Source organism: Phocoena sinus, chromosome 4, assembly GCF_008692025.1.
Source record: "Phocoena sinus isolate mPhoSin1 chromosome 4, mPhoSin1.pri, whole genome shotgun sequence".
NCBI lineage: Eukaryota > Metazoa > Chordata > Mammalia > Artiodactyla > Phocoenidae > Phocoena > Phocoena sinus.
The window spans coordinates 35,471,748-35,495,080 of record NC_045766.1 but is presented as its reverse complement, the minus strand read 5'-3'; the positions used below and the strand labels follow the sequence as shown (position 1 = coordinate 35,495,080).

Here is a 23,333-nt window from a genome sequence, read left to right as displayed (position 1 = left end):
GGCGCGCTGAGGACTCATTTGAGACTAGGACTACTTCCTGAAGCGCGAGACAGGAAGTTATCTGGTATCTCTGTAGTCCCGTGGGGAAAGTACCGGCTTCCGCTTTGGTGACGGCTAGAGCAGGCGGTGGTTCGGCAGACTGGCTGTTTGGTCTCGCCGCAGCTAGGGGCCCGTTTCCATCGCAGCACCACGGCCCCCTCCTCCAGCCCAGACCCCGGCGAGGCTGCTCGGGGGGCTCCTTCAGGCTCCTTGACGCCGCTCCAAGGGGCATCTACCTGGGCATCGCCTGGGCCTCCCGCCGGGGGACTGACTCCCGGCTTTAGCACTCAGGGCCGCAATAAGAGGTGCCCTTATCAACCCGCGCCCTGCCCCCCTCCCTGAGCCATCGAGACCCTGGTCCAGAGGGACAGCCTAGGACCTGGGACTAGACGGATCCAAGACGCTAAGCCCTGGCCTCCTACAGACGGGGCTCTGCATCGTCTCTGATATGTCACCCACCATCTCCCACAAGGATAGCAGTCGGCAACGACGGCCAGGGACTTTTAACCACTCTCTAGATATGAAGAGCGGTCCTCTGCCGCCGGGCGCCTGGGATGATAATTATCCGGAGTTGGTTGACGGGGAAGGGGACCAAGAAGCTTTTTTGCGGGATATCGGCGCTAGTGACTTCTCAAAACCCCCACGGAGCTGCCGGGCGGAATTAAGCAGCATTTTGCTGTTGCTCTTTCTTTACGTGCTTCAGGGCATTCCATTGGGCCTGGCGGGAAGCATCCCACTCATTTTACAGAGCAAAAACGTTAGCTATACAGATCAAGCTTTCTTCAGTTTTGTCTTTTGGCCCTTCAGTCTCAAATTGCTCTGGGCCCCGTTGGTTGATGCGGTTTACTTTAGGAACTTCGGTCGTCGCAAATCTTGGCTTGTCCCTACACAGTATATACTGGGACTCTTCATGATATATCTCTCCACTCAAGTGGACCATTTGCTCGGAAATACAGATGGCAGAACCCCCGATGTGGTTGCTCTCACTGTGACATTCTTTTTGTTTGAATTCCTGGCAGCTACTCAGGACATCGCTGTGGATGGTTGGGCGTTAACCATGTTATCCCGGGAAAACGTGGGTTATGCTTCTACTTGCAATTCAGTGGGCCAAACAGCCGGTTACTTTTTGGGCAATGTTTTGTTTTTGGCCCTTGAATCTGCCGACTTCTGTAACAAATATTTGCGGTTTCAACCTCAACCCAGGGGAATCGTTACTCTTTCAGGTAGTGTATTTAATTTATTATGCTGTTAGGTTTATTGTACGTTTATGAATCCTTTCGACAGTGTGTGTGGTGTTAGAAGGAACCATTATTTAATGTACTGGAAATCATTTTATGGGAGATAATCCGAGGTAAGTCTTCTGTTCTACTAAAATGAGCTTCAGCCAGAATGATTACATTAGAGCAATCATAATTGATCAGTATTCTGAACTGAGCAGGGGAAGGCAACCCAGTAAACATTGTTGTGTCATAGCAAACAAAACTCTGAGTCTAGGGATACCTTGGCACTTGCCTAATAATACTCAGATGCACATTTTTTAGAAGACTGACTAGTGTGAAGACATGAGCCCGGCCTTATTTCAGAATTTTCCTTTCGTCTTTTGTTAGACTGAGGTTTCTAGCTCCATGTTTTCTGGCCCATTTCTACCCCTACCCTTATACCAAGAGCCCTCATCTAGCCTTCTGGTGAATAGAACAGGGTTAATTCATTTAAACATTAATGAGCAGGCTAAGTGACAGGGTTCAAAGGGCCTCCTATGATTAAAGCCAAGTCCCGCCCACAAGAAGAACTTGCCAGTCAGGCTTGGCATTTGCTGTTGTTGAATTACAAGATTTCATGAAATGGGTAAGTAGAGTTCCAGAATGCACAAAACACCAGGTGAAAATGCAATGAAGCAGCAAAGTACAGAAAGATACAAGACAGTACATGCAGTGTTCAAAGTGCCTGAAGCAGTCATTGTGGGGCCTGATTTTGGACAATGATGCTGAAAGAAAGGTTGTGACCAAATTAAAGGTTGTTGACCAAATTCTTTAGTTGCTGTAAGAGTTTAAAGTTTATCCCGTAGGAAATTGGGTGTAAATTCTACAGATTTCCCCCTCTTTCTGCATGAGCACAATACAAGGCCCGGTAAGGTTTTCTGGTTTTTTGTTTTGTTTTGTTTTGTTTTTTAACTTTCCTAACAACTGAGAAACAGTAAAATTACCAATATCAGGAATGACCAACACTGGGAATATAGTCGAATTCTTCATTCTGGTAGTGATGATCAATTTAGGTGACTGTCTCTTGAAGTTTAAACAGCTAAACTTTCTCTCATTTTCCTAGTACTAGGGGATTCCCAATAGGGTAAATGTCAGGGCAAGGTGTGTGGTGAGGGAAGTTTAAGGCCTATATCATAATATTCAGGGAAGGGAGGAAGGGATTCCCAACTGTATTACTGAAATCGTATACAGCCCCTCCACACCCCTACATCCTATAAGTGATCCCCTTTCTACCTCCTCAAACTGCCAGTGAGCCACTACTACTGATGAAATAATAGTTATACTTTTCCTCAGTTGGTTTACGGCCAAAAATGGTTGAGAGATATTGCTGTGCACCTAGACAGGTTTGTCTCTGAGTGTTCTGGGGTCCCACTCCTGCTATATGGATAATTCTCTGCTTACAAATACTTCATGAATGCATCGTTGCTTTTTTATGTGTCTTGCTTTTCCTTTTTTACTGGGACTGTTCATATCACCAAAAAGGGCTAATAGGATGATGTGTTACTTAACATGGGAAACTCTCAATAAATAAATCAAGATTGAAGAGACTATGGAAACTAAATTACTAAGTAAATTAGAGCTTTCTCACAAGTGTGATAAAAGAGTGATTAATAAAATATCATTCCAGAGAATGCCATTAACTGTTCCCCTATGGGAAGATCAAAATTGAGCCACTGGATTTTTATTTACACTGATTTATTATTTTGAATGGCTGTTTGTTCTGGAATTTGAACTTTGTTCTGCAGGAAATTGTAAAAATAGTTTACTTTTTAATAAGTTAAGAGTTGAAGAGTCCTGCATTTTCATTCTCCTTTGTATGACTGTACATATCACATTTATAGGTTTTTTTTGGAACTTAGTATAACTAAAGTAACCAGTGGCTTTGAGGAATTTAGAGAGCACAGAAAGAATCATGAAGGAAATACAGTTGCTTAGGTAATAAAAGAAGAGGCAAACACTGAGGCAGATGTTTACAAAATGAAATTTAAAAGAGGCATAATTATTTTTTAAAATTCTGAAATACATTCTGTTATTAGCACTTTGTTTTGAGTTACAGATACACAGAGATAGAATATATTGAGAAAGAACAGTTTTTGCCATCTAGAAAGCAGTAATCTAAATAGTAAATTTAGAACAGGAAGGAGAGGATGAAAACACAGTCCCTTAGAAAGAAAACCCTGATTATGCTGAGATTGGCTTTTTGGTACCTTCAGGGATACAGAACAGTCCTTAACTCAGAGGTAGCCTTTTTTTGCTCCTGCCCCCTTGGTTTTCAAGGATCTTTAGTAGCAAAAAGAGATAACCTTTTAAGCTTCAAGCAATGTGAGAGTAACCCAGTAGGACACAGAGATTAGAACATAAAGTTTTATGCCTTGAAAAGATCATATATTTCAGTTCCTCATTCTTACTGATGAGGAAACTGATCAGGAAATTGTAACTGGCTAGTTAGAGGTAGAGATAGATATACCTACAGCCTAGGTTTCCTGACTCCTTATTTGGTGATTTTCCTCCATTTGGTAGGAAACTAGGAAAAACTTCAAAAATAAAAAGCCTCAAAACCTGAATATAATATGTGCTGATTGGGCTTTTCTATAAGAGAAATCAGCACTGACTGCTGATGTCTAAAACGCATCAACATGCTCCCAGAATGCCAGATGCCCAGAAGTGACAGACTAAGGGTTTCTTGTTGTGTTGTTATTTTGATTTTAAAGTGACCCATGTCATTCATTTACTCAGCATTGAATGCCTGTTTGGTACTGGTCATGTGATAGATGTTACAATTTGATGAATAAAACCTGGACATTCTCTGCCTGCAAGGAATTTATAGTCTATAGTGCAGGTTTGCAAACCAAAATGATGAGTTGGTGCAGAACTGTAGGTATCGGAGGGGACAGTGATGACCTGAAAAACTCATTCCCTTTTAAAGGCGGGTAGCTTCAACTCCAATAAATTGTTCTCTTGTGGCAGTAGGATCCCAGGATTGCTAGATATTATGAGTATTCAGGAGAAGCTGGAAATTCCCTTTTTATTTTCTCATTGTAAAAACATTTGCTAGAATCATAAAATATGTCCTTAGGCCAGATCCAGCCTGAGAACTGGTAGTCGAGGCCTGCTCGTCTGGAAGTAGTGGTAGGGACTTCCATGGTGGTTCAGGGGTTAAGACTCAGTGCTTCCACTGCAGGAGCGCAGGTTCGATCCCTGGTCAGGGAACTAAGATCCCATATAACATGCATGGCATGGCCAAAAAACGGGGAAAAAAAATTAGAAGCAGTGGTAACAATAATGAATAGAAGTGATTGGCATGGGAGCAGTATATTTGGGTTTTGAGACAGGGAGCAGAATAGTCTGATAGTGGAGAAAAGGGCCAAACATATTAGAGCTATGAATCTGTTTATCTCTAGATAGGCCTGCACATATAGGAGTAAATCAGAGAAAAATGAAATGATGCTTTGAAAAAACAGATGCTCTAAGTATGAAGGTAATCAAACTGATGATAATAATAGTAAAAACATTATTTTTAAGACATTTATGCTTTGAGAGAGAGAGTGCTGAATTCTGACCACTAGACCACCAGGGAGACTCATGATATTCATGCTTTCAATTAGGAAGAAAGCAGGACCATTAATTCTGACTTAGTGACAAATTTCTTTGTCTTGCTTTCTGAAGCAGTACTCATTAATATATTTTACGTGACTAGAAATGCTATTTAGAATTTGGGCAGAACTAACTGACCCATTTCTAGATCAGTTATTCTTATATAGACTGTAATACATTCTTTAGCATCTAAATCTAGGCTTGAAACATTCCCTTACATTCTCAAAAGATAAAACTATAGAGATAGAAAACAGATCAGTAGTTGCTAGGGGTTGTAGATGAGAAGGTTACTAGAAATAAATAGCATGAAGGAGTTTTGGGGGTGTTGAAACTGTTCTGTAATGATTTGAATTTATGCATGTGTTAAAATTCATAGAACTGTACACCAAAAAATTGTTTTACTGTATAATTACTTAAGATTTCTAAAAATTTTTTAAAGGAATCCATTACCTTACAAGTTAATCCCTGGGTAAATATCATACACAGTATATGATATACAGTCCTTGAGTTTCACTCTATTTTTGCCTTGAATGGAACAAATTCATAAATCTGGTGGATCTCACATCTCAGTATAGACAAAGGAAGAAGTGAACTTCTTTTCAAATGTTAGGGCCCTAGTAGTAAAGTGAGATAGCTGGGAATACTGGGGCTACTAGATTCAGGAGAGATTAAATATTAAAAACTGGAGACCATACCCCAGAAAGAAGGTTTAAAGCCTTTTTCCTTTTTAAAACAAAGCAAAGGAGAAATGGTACTGTATGCTTTCCTTGTCCAGTAAAGAACTGTAGAATATCTTTTGTGGATGGGGTGCATAAAAGCCAATTTACAAAATACACTGTAAACCAAAAAAGTATTTGATTTTATTTGGCATATGTCTTACTCTGAATTTCACTTCTAACTTTATTGAAATTTATTTGGAGGCCAATTGAATTAGCCTTTACTATGTAAATTTATCAACAAAACAGTCAGAACCTCACTAATTACAAACAGTCTCCTACTTTCATTTATAGTGTTCCTGAAAACTATAATTTAATTGGAGAAAGCAAAATAGACTTACCTAATACAAGATGTTTTCCTAGGAAATTAAAAATGAAATATAAGGACTTTACTGGTGGCACAGCAGTTAAGAATCTGCCAGCCAACACAGGGACACGGGTTCAAGCCCTGGTCCGGGAAGATCCCGCACGCCGTGGAGCAATTAAGCCCGTGCGCCACAACTACTGAGCCGCGCACCTAGAGTCCATGCCCCGAAACAAGAGAAGCCACCGCAATGAGAAGCCCGTGCACCGCAACGAAGAGTAGCCCCCACTCGCCGCAATTAGAGAAAGCCCTCACGCAGCAATGAAGATGCAACGCATCCAAAAATAAATAAATAAATTTATTTTTTTAAAAAATGAAAAATATAAAACCCCTGATTCCACCTGTTCTTTTAAATACAATTTTGGATAAATGTTGCATTTTATACATGTCCTTTTCATTCTTTTTATTATTTCATATTTTTTTAATGTGGGGTTTTTATCTTACTATATCTATATATCTTAGTATAGGAGGTCACAAATACATATTTTTGTTTTTAATTTTTATTGGGGTATAGTCGATTTACAATGTTAGTTTTAGGTGTACAGCAAAGTTAATCTGTTATACATATATATATATCCACTCTTTTTTAGATTCTTTTCCCACATAGACCATGACAGTATTGAGTAGAATTCCCTGTGCTATACAGTAGGTTCTTATTAGTTATCTATTTTATATATAGAATTGTGTATGTGTCAATACAAGTATGTATTTTATATGTGAGTATGCATGCTGAAACATTTATTAAGGATGGGGTGCATATTCAAAAAGCAAGATGTTTGTTCCATTACAGAATTTCTATTTCTTGGTGTTATCTAAGAAAAATATTTTTAATTTAATTTCTTCCCTTTACTTTTATTTATTTATGGCTGCATTGGGTCTTCATTGCTGCATGTGGGGGCTACTCGTTGTGGTGTGCGGGCTTCTCATTGCGATGGCTTCTCTTGTTGCGGAGCACGGACTCTAGGCACGCTGGCTTCAGCAGTCGTGGCATGCGGGCTCAGTAGTTGTGGCTCGCGGTCTCTAGAGCGCAGCTTTAGTAATTGTGGTACACAGGCTTAGTTGCTCCGCGGCATGTGGGAATCTTCCCAGACCGGGGATTGAATCCATGTCCCCTGCATTGGCAGGCTGATTCTTAACCACTGTGCCACCAGAGAAGTCCCTTCCCTTTACTTTTTTTTTTTTTTTTTTTTTTTTTTTCCTTCCCTTTACTTTTGAACACATGATAGCTGAAGTCCAATCATCATCAGTTAAGGCTACAGAATACATGATTCAAAACACCTACAGATTTCTTTCTTTTTAGATATTTTATATTGTCTTGTATTTGAGACCTACATTTCTTATTCCTAGTACAGTCGTAGAACTTTTGCATTCTTAAATTTCCCATTAGTTTTTAAAAACTTTATTTAAATAGTAATTATGGATTCACGGGAGGTTGCAGAGAAATGTTTAGAGAAGTCCATGCACCCTTCCCCTAGCATCCATTGTTAAAATCTTATTACATAACCATAGTACAATATCAAAACCAAGAAATTGACATTGGTACAATCCATAGAGCTTATTTAGATTTCACTAGTTATACATATATTCATTTATGTGTGCGCGTGTGTAGCTCTATGTAATTTTATCACGTGTAGCTTTATATAACCTCCACCACTACTATCAAAATACTCAACTGTACCATCACCACAAAACTCTTGTGTTGCCTCTTTACAGCTATACCCATTTCCTCTTCTCCATCCCTAATCCCTGGCAGCCACTCATCTGTTTTCCATCTTTATAATTATGTTATTTCAGAGATGTTACATAAATGAAATCATGCAGTATGTATCCTTTGGAGGTTGGCTCTTTTCACTCTGAATAACTTCTTTGAGGTTCATCCAAATTGTTGCATGGATCAGTGATTTGTTCAGTCTTATTGCTGAGAAATATTCCATTTGTTAGAAATACCACAGTATATTTTACCACTCATCCATTGAAGGCAATTTGAGTAGTTTCCAGTTTTTGGCTATTGCTATGTGAATATAAGTCTTCATTTCTTTCAGATAAATGCCCAAGAGTACAAATGCTTGTTTACGTTAAGTGCATTTTTACCTTCGAAAGAGACTGCCCAATTTTTTTCTGGAGTGGCTATGTCATTTTATCTTCCCACCAGCAATATGTGAGTGATCCAGTTTCTCTGCATCCTTGCCAGCATTTCATGTTACCATTATTTTTCATTTTAGCTATTCTGATGAACCCTGCCTCTTCGTGTGATAGTTTGGAATGCTCACTGTCAGCTGTTTTATAAAAGTCTGAATTCAGCTTTCAGCTTACAAAAAGTGATTTAGGGGTGTCAGGATGTAGGTTGTACAAAAGCTGAATGCAAGAACCTCCTATCATAGCATCAGAGTAGAGATAATGTCATACATGTTTAATTAAAATGGATTTTGTGCTTGGCTTGAACATATTTTAAAAAATGGAAAGAGTGATTCATTTCCATCTATTCAGTGATACAGGCCCCAGATTTAGCATGAGGTGGGAGCATTGAATCTATTGGCCTCTCAGCTTCAGTCTTGAATCCTGGGCTGAGTTTAAGTCTAGTGTTTTGGGACAACAGGGATCTTGCTAGTCAGACAGCTGCTTAATCTAGCGCTTGATTGAAGAAACCATTTCTTCTACCCCAGAGGAGAACCTGGCATTGTTGGAGTTAATGAAAAAGTATGTGATTTAAAGATGGCACCTTCCTAAGGGGTTAGGAAAACCAAACTCTTAGGAAGCTTTCAAAATTAGCTTTGTATTTAGTTAATTTTTGCATTGCATGCTGTCTTTCAAAAATCTAATCCCCAAATAAGATATGACTATATTGTATTATAATCAAAACAGAGTTTTCTGGGAGTGCTCCTCAGTATAGATATTTCGAGCAAATGTTTAAAAGGGAGAGATTTGTGACATAGAAGAAAATTCTGTTTCTTGCTAAGACTTACCTGGAGACCCAGGGCCAGATACATGGTATATCTATTTCAGTTTCTTCCATTGTGAAAGAGCAGTGGACTGATGATAGGTGTCTAAATTCCCTTCATGCTCTAACTTGTGAAGTAGAGAAAGCTGTACTGAAAGCAAGATGAAAGGAAGGCCTGAGGGTTATTTAGAACAGAAACTGAAAGTTTGTTTTCCTGTGACTTCTGAAGGACTAAAGTTCATTTCCATAGTGTGAGAGTTAGAGAGAGAACCTGTCCTGAGCCAAGGATGGTTGTATCAGACGGTGCTTCTTAATTTTTCTACCTCTTCTGATGGTGGAAGAGAATGAACCTGTACCACGAAGGGTCTGGGGGCTTGGTCCAAAGCCTTGAAAGCTTGAAATTTTTTTGAAATCTTATGTTTTATCTTTAAAATTCATGGAAATTTTGCCTTCTCTATAATATATGTTTTTCATGAAAATGTTTCTTTCTAAGTTATTGAGTAAATGAACTGTTTAGGAAGATGGACCATGTTTGATTTGCATACCCTATGGCATACCACCGTATGGGGAGATGGAGGTGGGGAGGGGGGAGTATAAGTAACCAGTTCAAAGAAGTATTCTTAAGTGTCTGTGTTGCAGACTTCTTGATTGGAGCTACAAGAAGTACCTTTTTTCTCAGGTGTATCTGTTTAGTAGGAAGACAGCCTACTTGCAGTAGGTGTTTCTGAGCATCTGGGTAGTATAATGAAGAACATTCTTGTTTTAGAGTCAGATCTGAGTTTGAATCCCACCTCTGGCACTTCCTGGTTTGTGATTCTCTTTCACTGAGTATAAAACAGGAATAATAATGCTTGTCTTGGAGAGTGAGTTTGAAGGTTATTGCCCTGTCCTGTGTCTTGCTTTGGCGTAATAGGAGCTCAGGTGCTGGCTATTATATCCTTTTTATTACTGGTGCATTGTTACATGCTCTTAATTTTTGCACTCATTGGAGCATTAGGTAAGATCTAGTAGCCACTTCAGAATATTTAACTTGTCTTACAGGTCTTTGCACAAAATTGTGTATAAGAAACTTGAACATCAGCTCTGACATCTTGATCATACATATATATGTCACAATGCTTTTGCAGATAAAATATATAAATCAGAATCAACCAGAATGTTAATAATGAAATATTTAGATTATTCTTGCTAATAATATCTTTTTAGTGGTTGGTATATCAGACTATGGTTGTTCTGTAGGATCCAAGCAGTATTAATAAACAATAGCCAATAGTCTAATAATAGTATTTATGGTAATGGCATTCATAAATCTTAATACATTTTCTGGCAGTGGTTAAGCCTCTCTTTCTGAGCCATTACTTCAGTCTCTGTGAGCAATGGAAAGCCTTTGAATGAGGGCTCTGAATGACCTATTGTCACTACTTTCTTCTTTCTTTCATACTGTTTTCTTACCCTCAAAGCACAAAGAAATTAGAAATAATCTTATCTGCAAACAATACTGAGACCTGTTTAACTTGTTCTTAATCTTTTTTCCCTTGGTACTGGTATCACGGAGTTTAAATTCAGATGAAGATTTTGTTCATTAAAATTGGGAGAATAGGGGCTTCCCTGGTGGCGCAGTGGCAGTGGTTGAGGGTCCGCCTGCCGATGCAGGGGACACGGATTTGTACCCCGGTCCGGGAGGATCCCACATGCCGCGGAGCGGCTGGGCCCGTGAGCCATGGCCGCTGAGCCTGCGCATCCGGAGCCTGTGCTCCGCGACGGGAGAGGCCGCAGCAGTGAGAGGCCCGCGTACGGCAAAAAAAAAAAAAAAAAAAAGGGAGAATAGGGAATTCCCTGGCGGTCCAGTGGTTAGGACTCCGTGCTTCCACTGCAGGGGGCATGGGGTTTAATCCCTGGTCGGGGAGCTAAGATCCTGCAAGCCTTGTGGCACAGCCAAAAAAAAAAAAAAATGGGAGTGTATACTAAGCAAATTAAAAAATTTCTTTGCTGAAAGTAGTATATAACTGAAAACTTTTAATTTTCACTTAACGTTTTTTAAAAACTTATTATTCTTATTTATTTATTTTTGGCTCAGTAGTTGTGGCATGTGGGCTTAGTCGCTCCACAACATGTGGGATCTTCCTGGACCAGGGCTCAAACCCATGTCCCCTGCGTTAGCAGGCGGAGTCTTAACCACTGCGCCATCAGGGAAGCCTCTTGTGCTGGTGCTGCCAGCATCATGACAGAGGATCATACTGAGTATCGCTAGCCTGGGAAAAGATCAAAATTCAAAGTACAGTTTCTACTGAATGCATATCGCTTTCACACCATCATAAAGTTGAAAAATCTCAAGTGAGACCTTCATAAGTTGGGGACCATCTGTATAAATTTCACATTATGGAGAAAAGAATTCACCTCAGAATACAAATTTCTGTATGTGTTTGAAGCAGTTTAGCTTCTTTAATTTGCAAAATTTGAATAGCAGAGCCTTGTTTTTGGTTAGGCTTGTGGAGACTACATAATTAGCCAATTCTAATAGATTCTTAATTCAACATTAATTTTAAAAAGTCTTTATATAGGCACTGTGAAATAATGGAAGGAGTATGAATCTCAAATTCAGAAGATTTAGGTTCAAGTTCTGCCTGTTAATAATTTGACCTTTGGCAAAGGTTTAAATATTCTGAGCTTTTCCTTGTCTCTGCATAGTATAATAATGCCTACTTTGCCTGTCTCACGTGTTTACTACAAAAATCAAATGAAATAACTTATAAGAAAGGAACATTTAAATACTAAGGTGAATTTGGTCTATGCATGAGGGAAGTTGATCTAAATGAATGATGCTGTCTGCCTCCATCGTAAGTGAGAGTTAAGCTGTAGTGACCCAGCACAGCAGCCGAGCAAGACTGAATACAGAGGAAACCCTGACTCAAGAATGGTAGACCTTTTTTTGGAAAAAGGTGACTAGGCTTCATGAACAGTCAGTTATGCTGCATGAGCAATAAAATAAAAAGCAAACCCATTTAAAACTGAATATGATTTTAGAATGTTAGAGCTAGAAAACATCTGGGATTTTCTAGGGAACTCCTCTTATTTTACAGATGAAGAAACTGAGGGTTATCCACTAAGTTTTGTTTTTTTTAAATAAATTTTATTAGAATAATGAAAAATAATACATGCGGATAACCATAGGATACACACATAGGAATTTAAAGGTAAATTTTATACTTTTCAATATGAAACAAAGTACATATCTCATGGAGATATATTTCTAGAGATGCCATGAAACAATAGAGTAATAATCTTGAAAATGAAAAGTATCAGAACATAATATAGGAATTACTAAATAATAAAAAGGTTCAACTCCATTACATGTAGCATAAAATACAAGTATTGGGGCTTCCCTGGTGGCGCAGTGGTTGAGAGTCTGCCTGCCGATGCAGGGGACGCGGGTTCGTGTCCCGGTCCGGGAAGATCCCACATGCCGCAGAGCCGCTGGGCCCGTGAGCCATGGCCGCTGAGCCTGCACGTCCGGAGCCTGTGCTCCGCAATGGGAGAGGCCACAACAGTGAGAGGCCCGCGTATCGCAAAAAAAAAAAAAAAAAAAACAGGTATTGGAGAAAGTTTTATAGAGACAAAATAAGATGCATTTCTTAGGGTGGTTAAGGAGACACAAGTTTTTGAAATCAGTTGTATGAGACACTGACTTAAAATGTAATATCAGTCAATGTAACCTCTCAGCCTTCTTCTTCATCTGAAGATTGGGGCTAGTAATAACTTCCCCTGTTGTACTATCGTAGTAAAGGAAATGATACGTGTAAGATGCTTAGCACATTTATGGCACGTGGTATGCACTCAAGAAATGGTGCCTCTATTATTACTATTATTTTTAGCTGTTATGCAGAATCTTCCAGGACATTATTCACTCCCTCCGCTTAATTTGTTTGCAATGTGGGCTAACGGCCCAGGCATCTTTCACTGAAACAACCCAAATAGTGCTCTTCATGTGTCTTTTTTGTGCATCTACAAGTACAAGAAAATTACTTATGTATCATAGTATTGAAAGAGAAGGTTATTCTTAAACAGATTAAAAACAAAGTTTAAAAACAAAAGGCAGAAAATCTAATGTAAATGATCATCTGTTTGTTGTTTAAGTTGTCAAAATTTAATAAAGAACTGAAATGGTTTAAGTGCTTAAGAAGTATGACTTAAGATGGATCTTATGGGATATGAAAATCATCTCCTGCCCTTAAGCAGTTTCCTTGAATAAAGTGACACAGCAGGTGTCACAGTTTGGTAACTTTTATTTCATTCAATCCACTAAACCCTTTCCTTGTTAAGTATCACTGTCTATGTAATGTATGTTTAACAGAGACAGGACTGTCTTATTCATCTGCTGTGCCTCATCTGGTGCCTTGAACATGACAAGCCCTATGTGTTCATTTTTTTTTTTTTTAACATTTTAGTTGAGGAAAAGTTGTGTACAGAATTATTTAGTATCAATGAAGACATGCTATTTCAAAGGTTAATTATAGATTTAAAACATTTTTAATTTCAGACTTCCTTTTCTTCTGGGGAACTATATTTTTGATAACAACAACTTTAGTTGCCCTTCTGAAAAAAGAAAACAAAGAAGTATCAGTAGGAAAAGAAGAAACCCAAGGGATCACAGATACTTACAAGCTGCTTTTTGCAATCATAAAAATGCCTGCAGTTCTGACATTTTGCCTTCTGATTCTAACTGCAAAGGTAAGAGATTTATAAAGCAAATTCCCCATTCTGTTACAATAACAATATCATGGAATACTTCTGTTGCCTTTTCGTAAGTCCCTTTCCAGTAATATTAGAATTTAACAATAAAAACTAATATACTTTGTTTACTAAATGTGTTTTAAAAGGTGTGATGATATCAAATCGAACATAACTTCAAAGTAAGCTAAATGTCTTAAGATCTTGAAAAAAATTATGCCAATTTGAAGTACTTCTAATAAATGTGAGTTTTTAAATGAATGATATTAATGCTTGGAATGGAAATGAATACCTTAAAAAAATAATAGCTCTCTACTATTAGAATGAGTATATACCTAATGTCAAAGGTATTAAAATTATTTACTTAGAATGTAATTTACAAAGATATGGAAACGTATGATTACTAGAAGTCCATTTAAAAATCAGTTGGATTATTTTAAAATGTTAGAAGGAAATATACTATCAAATAAAGGGGGGTTTTGGTGACTTTTTAAGAATTCTGTATGTTTTCTGTATTAAGATGTCTTAATTTGATAGTTCTAAAACATTTTAAAGAGATTATGTTAGAAGAAAGGTAAGTATATTTTGTTATAGTGAACTATTGCTAGTATTGGAATTAATATCCTAAAATATAAAATCAGTTATAGGATTTTCATATTATATTTAAACCTATCAACATAAACACTTTCACAGCTATCTTTTGATAACCCTAAAGTAAAAATTACAGCCTCATTGTTTTGAAGTACTGAGTTTTTCCTCCTCTCTAAGGATAAGGAGGGTTACATTTTTAGGAAATGTTAGGAAGGTTTAAACTTAAGGTTCAACTTTAGAAATGCTAAAAGTTTCAAGGAAAATAATAGTATTATCTAACTATACCATTGAGAGATAACCATTGATAACATTTTTGGTATATTTCCCTCCAGCCTCCTTTTTTCCCCTATGTGTGTGCATGCACATGTGTGTACATAAACTTGACATATATAATTAATGCATTAATTATAATTAAGAATTAATATTAATATATTTATATACACACAAATACTTTAAAAGTGGAATTGAATCATACTGTGTATAATTTTTTATTTTGTCATTGTCTTATTCCATATTCCTGTATCATTAAATAATATTTTATAATATACTTTTTAATAGCTATAAATTGTCACAGTATATAAATTTGCCATAATGTACTCATTTTTCTATTGTTGTATATTTAATTTGCCATGTGTTTTAATTATAAAAATGCACTAGTGAATATTTTTGTGTGTAACTCTTTGGTGTTCTGAATATTTCCTTCCAATAGATTCTTAAGTGAGCAATTAACGGATCAGTGAATATGATTGTTAAATTGCTTTTTAAAAGATTTTAATAATAAATTATACTGTCACCAGCAATGTATAAGGAGTTGCTTCAAATACAGAGTCTAGAATCCCATGTTCCCCCTGTAGAGTAAACCTCACCAAAAGTAACATCTCTCCTAACTTTTAACACCATAGATTAGTTTTCCCTGCTTTTGAGTTTTATATAAATGGAATATCCAGTATGTATTCTTATGTCTAGCTGTTGTGCTCTTTCACTCAACATCATATTTGTATAATTTATCCATATTGTTATTTATAGCAATAGTTTGTTCATCTCATTGCTTATAATATTCCATTGTATGAATATGCCACAATTTATCCATTCTATCAACAAATGTTTAGGTTATTTCTACTTTTGGACTATTATTAATAGTGCTTCTATGAACTTTCATGTAAATTACTTTTGGGGAACATAGGTGAACATTTCTGATGGGTAAATACCTGGGATTAGAATTGCTGGTCATTAAGAAAAGCATAGTATATACTGCCAAACAGTTTTCCAAAGTCATTGTTCCAGTTTTCTCTACCACCAGCACTGTAAGGGAGTTCTAATCACTACGCAGCCTTGAAACCACATGTATTGTCTTTTCAATTTTAGCCTTTCTGGTGGGTGTGTAGTGGCATCTCATTATAGTTATAATTTGCATTTCCCTGATGACTAAAGAAGTTGAGCATCTTCTCGTATGATTATTGGCCATTTGAATATCCAGAGTTACCCTTCTCTTTAAATTTGTAGAAGTTTTATTTTTTATATATCCTGGATATGAGTTTTTTTATTAGATATGCGTATTACAAATATCTCCTGTACCACTTTTAAGACAGAGTAAATGTTGAAGTCGGTTTGTATATCTAATGTTTACAAAGAGAATCTGTTAAGTATAAGTGAAATTCTTTTCTGGACTTAAATGAAATATCTCTGACCTTTAATTTTTTATGTGAAATTTGCTTTTTGGCTCCATTCCGAGAAGTTAAAGTATCTAAAAGTATTTAAAGTAATATTTATCATTAAAAAAATTTTTTTATTTGTATATTTTCACACTTACTGAAAATTTACTTGTATAGTTGAAAGAATGTCCATATATGTTTATCTAAATTCTGTGATTTTTAACATTTAGCTCCACTTTCTTTATTCTGTTAATTGTGCTATTTTACATATTTCTTATGAAGTATTTGAGAGTAGTTTGTACATATCATGTCCCTTTATCTGTAAATACCTTAAGTATGTATCTCCTAAAAACAAGTACTTTCTCTTACAAAGCCACAACTTAATAAAAAATTAGGAAATTTCAATTGATATAGTACTACTTTCTAATCACAGTGCATATCCAGATTTCACCAGTTGTCCCCAGAGCAGCCTTTATAACTTTATTTGTTCCTGGTCAGGGATCCAGTTCAGGATCACACATTGCATTTAGTTAGTATGAGCCTTTCTTTGTCCTTCACGACCTGGACACTTTTTTAAAAAAATTTTATTATTTTATTTTATTGGCATATAGTTGATTTACAATGTTTTGTTTCAGGTGTACAGCAGAGTGATTCAGTTATACATATACAATATATTTATTCTTTTTTAGATTCTTTTCTCATATAGGTTGTCACAGAATATTGAGTAGAGTTCCCTGTGCTATATAATAGGTCCTTGTTGGTTATCTACCTTATACATAGTAGTATGTGGTGACCTGGACACTTTTAAAGAAGACAGACCAGTTATTCTGTAGAATGGCCTTCCATTTATGTTTGTCTAATGTTTCTTCATGTTTAGGTTCGTGCTGTGTATTTATGTCAGAAATATCATAGAAATAATACTGTGACATCTTCAGGGAATTATATCAGGAGCCATATCATGTCCCTTTATCCATTAAATATTGTTGTTAACCTTGATTACCTTGTTAATCCATTGCAAAGTTACTATTTTTCCTTTTGTAATTAAAAACTAATTTGTGGGGAAATACTTTGAGACTATCTAAATATCTTATTTCACCTCAAACTTTTACCCACTACTTTTAGCATTCTTATTTGTTTTTGTTGTTTTTAAGAATTAATTTAACTATACCTTTTCTTACCCCTCATTTAACTCAACCTCTTAGATATAATGTTTTCTCAGAATTATTTTTGAAAAGCTAGGTGACTTTTTGGAAATTTTGTTGTCAGTCAGAAATCATCAAAAATGTGTATGGTTTGTGGCAATGATGCTTCATTTTAACCAGATTTATTTGGAGTCAAAGGCTTTTCTTTTAAACTTAAAATATACAAATCAGTAGGTTTGGACTTGGACTCTGTTTATTGTAAGATATAGAACTTTTTGAAATGGAAATTTAGTTGTAATTAAAATTACAGTTCCTAAGAGTGCTGAATTTTCACTTGTTTTTACTTCATATTGTTAGTAGACCATAAGGGCAAAGTGTGCCTCCGTAACTTGATTGCTGTACCAGATATAATAATATGATACTTACTTGTAACTGGCATGGGTCAATAATGAGACTGAGGTTCTTAAATTACTTACATATGCTTGGAGGAAAATATTTCATAAGTCACAAATTAAAATATTTTTTTGTTTTTATATTGCAGATTGGTTTTTCAGCAGCAGATGCAGTAACAGGACTGAAATTGGTAGAAGAGGGAGTACCCAAAGAACATTTAGCCTTATTGGCAGTTCCAATGGTTCCTTTGCAAATAATATTGCCTCTGATTATCAGCAAATATACTGCAGGTCCCCAGCCACTAAACATATTTTACAAAGCCATGCCCTACAGGTAAAAATGAAATGAAACCTTACTAAATAAGAGAGGTTAAATAAGGAGCGGTTATCAGTATCACTAATATCTGTGTATAGAGTATATATGGAAAAAGGCTTGAAAAACATCTTTAACTTCAGTATCATTTATATGCACTTTTATCTCTTTTTAACTTCCTAACAGGTTTTAGATACAGGCTTCTTTCATATGGTAGGCACACAGATTTCTGTTTTTGTTATTGTTTTTTAACCTAAAATGGAGGTCAGCTCCACCTTTCTTTCTTTTTCTATAGATTATTGCTTGGATTAGAATATGCTCTACTGGTCTGGTGGACTCCTAAAGTAGAACATCAAGGGGGATTCCCTATATATTACTATATTATAGTGCTGCTCAGTTATGCGTTACATCAGGTAAGCTTGCCATGGTTTTTCCCAGGAAGTAAACTGTCCTATGTAAAATAAAGAAGAAGTTCTTCTACAATTGCCTTAAAATGATGATAATAAATTTTAAGATTTAAGCATGAATCTGTTTCTGAAGAAATTCTTTGACAGTGGACTTTAAACCTTGTGGATTTTATTTTTTATATTTTTATTTTTTGGATTTTATTTTAATGAGTTTTATTCATAGAAAGTTTCTTCTTCATTCATTTCATTTTTTTTCTTTTGTTCATTCAACAGATATTTGTTACATTTCAGAATTTATCCTAAAGTTAATTAAGAATTCTACCCTTGCTAAGTATCCCTAGATTTGGGATTCTTTCCTTCTTCTAGTCCCAATATTTTCTTTTTTCTGAAAGTATTGAGAAATAATGACAGCTTCTAGATTATACGTCCCAGGTTTTTGGTTTAGATTCTGTATTAAATTTTTCTTTCTTTCTTTTCCTTTCTTTCTTCCTTTCTTTCTTTCTTCTTTCCTTCCTTTCTTTCTTTCTCTCTCTTTCTTTCTTTCTTCTTTTTTCCTTTCTTTCTTTCTTCCTTCCTTTCTCTTTCTTTCTTTCTTTCTTTCTTTCTTTCTTTCTTTCTTTCTTTCTTTCTCTTTCTCTCTTTCTTTCCTTCCTTTCCTTTCCTTTCTTTCTTCCCTCCATGACCTGGGATTGAACCCAGGCCCTTGGCAGGAAAGCATGGAGTCTTAACCACTGGACCACCAGGGAATTCCCTGTATTAAAAATTATGACTTACTCTTTGTGGTTTTGGAAGCTGGGTGTTAATCTGCTTTTTTTTTCTTTATTAAATGTTTGTAATCCCCAAAAGAACTGATCTCCACTTTTCCATAGTCTCACCCAAGCTGCTGTTGCAGAATGGGTTTTTCTTTCCCTGGGAATAAATGGTTCAAATAAATGGCAGATGCCCAGTAGTAACCTTTGGGACTCAGTTGCAGTTATTGCTAATGTGTGTTTCAGATTCACTTTGGATCTATAGTACCTAGTTTAAACTCTTTGAAAATTATGTTTACCAACTCCTCACTGTTTTTAACTAAAACCTAAAAATATGACTACCAGTTAACCTCAGTAATTTTTTGCATACATTTATATCATTTAGGTGAATTCTGTAGTGGATCATGTCTGACTAGCTGTATGTAAAAACATTGAGGCTAAGGTGTCAAATATAATTTTTTTTCTGTTTTGCACATAGTTAATGCTATGTGCCAAATTGAAGCTAAGAGAAGTAGTTTAGCTTAGTAATGCTTCACTTCTTGAGTAAGTAAAGAAAAATGTGAGGCAGTTGTCCAAAAATCATTTGTTTGGCTTTGGATTTCATTAGAGAATTTTCCAAAGTGTAGTCATCGAAACTCAGAAAACCAGATGCTTTGTGGTAAAAATATTACAAGGCCAAGTAAATTTGAGAAATGATACATGACATAACCCCTCTTTATGTAGCATCTTAATCATTCCTTCAGCAAATATTAAGTGAATACACCTATTCCATGCCAGGAACCATTGTAAGTACTAAAATAAAACAGTGAATAAATCATGCCAGAATCCCTGCCCTTAAGTTTATATTCTAAAGGCTTTCAGGAGGCCTACAGTATAATTTTGTGTAACTTAGTGTTTCTCAGTCTTATTTGACTTTGGAACTCCTTTTTCTATGAACATCCCATGGAACAGTATTCAAAGGAATTCTATTTTAGAAACATGGGTTGTTTTCATGTTCCTAAATGAAGGGTTAATTCTTGCCTCTCAAGGAGATTTTTCTCTTTAGTTTGTCACATAAATTTTGAATTATATATAAGAAAATTATATACATATAATTATATATTCATATTCCCTTTGAATATTTGAGTGCTTATATGTATAATATATACTATACACACATATGATATATTTAGGTATAGTATAAATATAGTGTTTGGCTTATTACTATATGGATCTTTCAATACTACCTCATCTGTCATTCTCAGTTGAGCCTTCCTTGACTACTTGTGATAAAATTAATCTCCCATATATTTAAGCTCTGATAGCACAATGTGTGTACTTCTTTTTTCAATACTTACCACATTTCATCATAATTATTTATTCCCTATTTTCCCAGCTTAGAATAAATTCTTCAAGGGCACAGAGGGACTGTGTCTTATTCATCTTTGTATTGCCATGACCAGACGTTAAAGCCTGGCTTGTAGTAGGTGCTCAATAAATGTTTGTTGATTGAGTTTAATAAGAGTCATGAAAATTAATTTTCTGGTTTATGCTTTCAATGTTCTTAATTTAGACCATAGCTTTTTAGAGTCTAATTGTACTGAAGATGTTTTACATTTTCCCTGTAGGTTACATTGTATAGCATGTATGTTTCCATAATGGCTTTCAATGCGAAGGTTAGTGATCCACTTATTGGCGGAACATATATGACCCTTTTAAATACTGTGTCCAACCTGGGAGGAAACTGGCCTTCTACAGTAGCTCTTTGGCTGGTAGATCCCCTCACAGTGAAAGAGTGTGTAGGAGCATCAAACCAGAATTGCCGAACACATGATGCTGTTGAGGTAAGTATGTTGCAATTTTAGATAATGTTAAGGTAATATTAAGATATTAATTTCCTCGTTTTTGCCTCTAGAAGTACTACATCTTTTTAAAATCGTACCTGCCCATAGTTTCTAATAGCTTTTTCTTTCCCATCATAACTGAGGGTATAAACACACTCACATCAGTAAGTGAAGCTCACTTGAAGTTGCTTCTCAGCAAGGGAGGAGCAGTCTCTCTCTCCTTCACCTTGTGTACCATTGTCCTTATACACTAGGCATTTAATAAATGCATGATTAATAGCTAAGGTATATAATGATATAAGAAGGAGAGTTCCATTGGCTATTCATATAACAAATGGTGGTAAAACTGAATGGTTAGTAGTTTGTTGATAAATTATTTCAAAGTAACAATAACCCACTTCTAGAGTAAATTCCTTGGAAATTTCCTCACATTTCCAAATATGAAAAGCTATATCTTGAAAATGAATATTGTTTACAGCAAGAGCTGAAAATTCTTTTTAATACTGTTAGTAGCATTAGAGAGATTAAGATGCATTAACTTGTTTTGTCACTTGGAGTGAATTAAATGTTTTAACAAAAGTATATTTTGATTAATCCTTTAAATAACAAAGTAGAGACATGTAAATTGCTGAATACTTCCATTTTGAAATTGTGGGGTATTTATTGATATTATAATTTTATTTTTACAGCTTTGCAAAAAACTCGGTGGCTCATGTGTTACAGCACTGGATGGTTATTATGTGGAGTCCATTATTTGTGTTTTTATTGGATTTGGTTGGTGGTTCTGTCTTGGTCCAAAACTTAAAAAGTTACAGGATGAAGGACCATCTTCATGGAAGTGCAAAAGAAGCAAATAATGCATTCACTACTGGACATTCTAGAAAGGTAACTCTAGTTTAGTTTTAACTCAGAGAGTTATGATAATCAGTGTACAGGAGTATAAAGTATTATTTTAAACAGGAAATTATTAATATAAAATGTCAAATGGTTAAAAATATAGGGACCTCTCTGTATATTTAAATATACTTTTCCTTGTCAATGTATTTAAAGTTTACTTAAGGTCAGGAAATTCGTATTAAAACAACTTTTCTGATCTTGTTATTTGATTTATGTCTTTTTAATTTACTGACCAAAGCATGTTTTAACCTGCAATGCAGTAGTCATGGGTGGCAACCATGCAGCAAGTATTGTTATCAGTACCTATCATTGAGCTATATTAAAATGTTTGGTAAAATATATTAAATGGAACAGAGCTTGATATTCAGGTACTAACTACAACTAGTTTGGCCTTGTTGGCAGTTAAATCTTATTTTGAATTGTAAATTGGTTGAATTTGTTGTGGAATTTGTTGAGAAGAGAATGTAAACTATTGAAAAACCATTTTAGTTTTAATTTTTCTGACCATAACCACATTGTGCTAATGAATCTGTGTTAAAAAGACTATTTTAAATGTATTTCCTGCTTTTGTAAGCATTAAAGACTTATAGGAAGATTATTCAAACTATTTTTTATAAAATGAAAGCTATGACTTTTATTGGTTCCCCTCCCCCTTCCCCCTTTTGGAAGATATTTTGATTCCTTGTTAATTTTACCGTAAAGCTTACATATGGTTTTTTGTCATAAGTGCTTCATGGCACATGGACAGCTCACAAGTGGTTCAAATTTAATGTTGTATGTATGTTCATGGCAAAGTTTTGAAAATAAAAATTAAACATTTTTCTTAAAGTAGTCTTCTTTTTATTATTGAGAGAAAAACAGTAAAACTTACTGATTAAGAAAAATTTAAATGAATAGTGTAATTTTAGAAACTGTTTTGAAGACAGAGACAAAGACATTTTGTGCCTTTGACAAATAATGTGTTGGAAAAAGATTTCTTAATTAAGCACTGTACTAATGAGAAAAGCTCTCACAATTATACCGAATCAGGTACTATGTTTCCTCTTATTAAAACACAACCTTCTGTTTGTAAACTGTAGTTTCTAGTGGGGAATTGCTATCCCAGGAGAATTAAGCTTTTGAGTACTTTAGCAATTTCCAACATATTATGTGTACCTGGTAATAAGGTTCTTTGCATATTTTGTATTGTATGGTACTCGGACTCTTTAGAGATTACATAAAGCCTTCAAAAGTTAGAGAAAAAGAGATATTAAATTGACTCTTATTTTTTTTTAACATCTTTATTGGAGTATAATTGCTTTACAATGGTGTATTAGTTTCTGCTTTATAACAAAAGTGAATCAGTTATACATATGTCCCCATATCAGTTGACTCTTATTTAATAATTATTATCTTTGTGGGAAAATACATACTAATGTTTGATTTTGTTAATTTTATAACATAGGTTGAATTTTAGAGTGGGGTTTTTATAAGTAATGGAGGATAAAATGGGTGGGAGAAAATGGCACTCAGCATCTGAAGAAAGATAGAGGCAGTGGCTTCTAGAACTCATGCATTGCCATTGGAAAGCCTGTGTTGGGCATCACTGTCAGATCCTGAAGAATCACCTGGAAAATCGTCCTAGAGACATCCCAAACCATAGACTACAGTACTTTGTCACGTGTGTTGTCCTTTGTCATGTATTATAATCAAAATGTTTACATGAATAAAGAAAACCTACTAACTCTCA

The 23,333-nt window shown here is 35.6% G+C and overlaps 1 protein-coding gene across 2 annotated transcripts; it reads left to right on the top strand.

Moving 5' to 3' along the window:
• Positions 1–29: 29 nt before the first annotated feature.
• Positions 30–23,333, top strand: SLC33A1 (solute carrier family 33 member 1). Of its 2 annotated transcripts, XM_032630927.1 has the most exons (6): positions 30–1,262; positions 13,448–13,638; positions 17,565–17,749; positions 18,024–18,141; positions 20,492–20,707; positions 21,397–23,333. In XM_032630927.1, exons 1-6 carry the CDS (start codon positions 488–490, stop codon positions 21,562–21,564), a joined length of 1,653 nt encoding a protein of 550 aa, XP_032486818.1. In that variant the 5' UTR covers positions 30–487; the 3' UTR covers positions 21,565–23,333. The 2 variants fall into 2 exon arrangements, with proteins under 2 accessions (XP_032486818.1, XP_032486819.1); XM_032630928.1 differs by lacking the exons at positions 13,448–13,638; positions 18,024–18,141 and having other exon boundaries at positions 89–1,262.

Coding starts and splice junctions, on each gene's coding strand:
- SLC33A1 (XM_032630927.1), top strand. CDS start 488: ATGTCACCCACCATCTCCCACAAGGATAGCAGTCGGCAACGACGGCCA. Junction 1,263..13,447: donor GGGAATCGTTACTCTTTCAG/GTAGTGTATTTA, acceptor TTTTAATTTCAG/ACTTCCTTTTCTTCTGGGGA. Junction 20,708..21,396: donor GAACACATGATGCTGTTGAG/GTAAGTATGTTG, acceptor TTATTTTTACAG/CTTTGCAAAAAACTCGGTGG.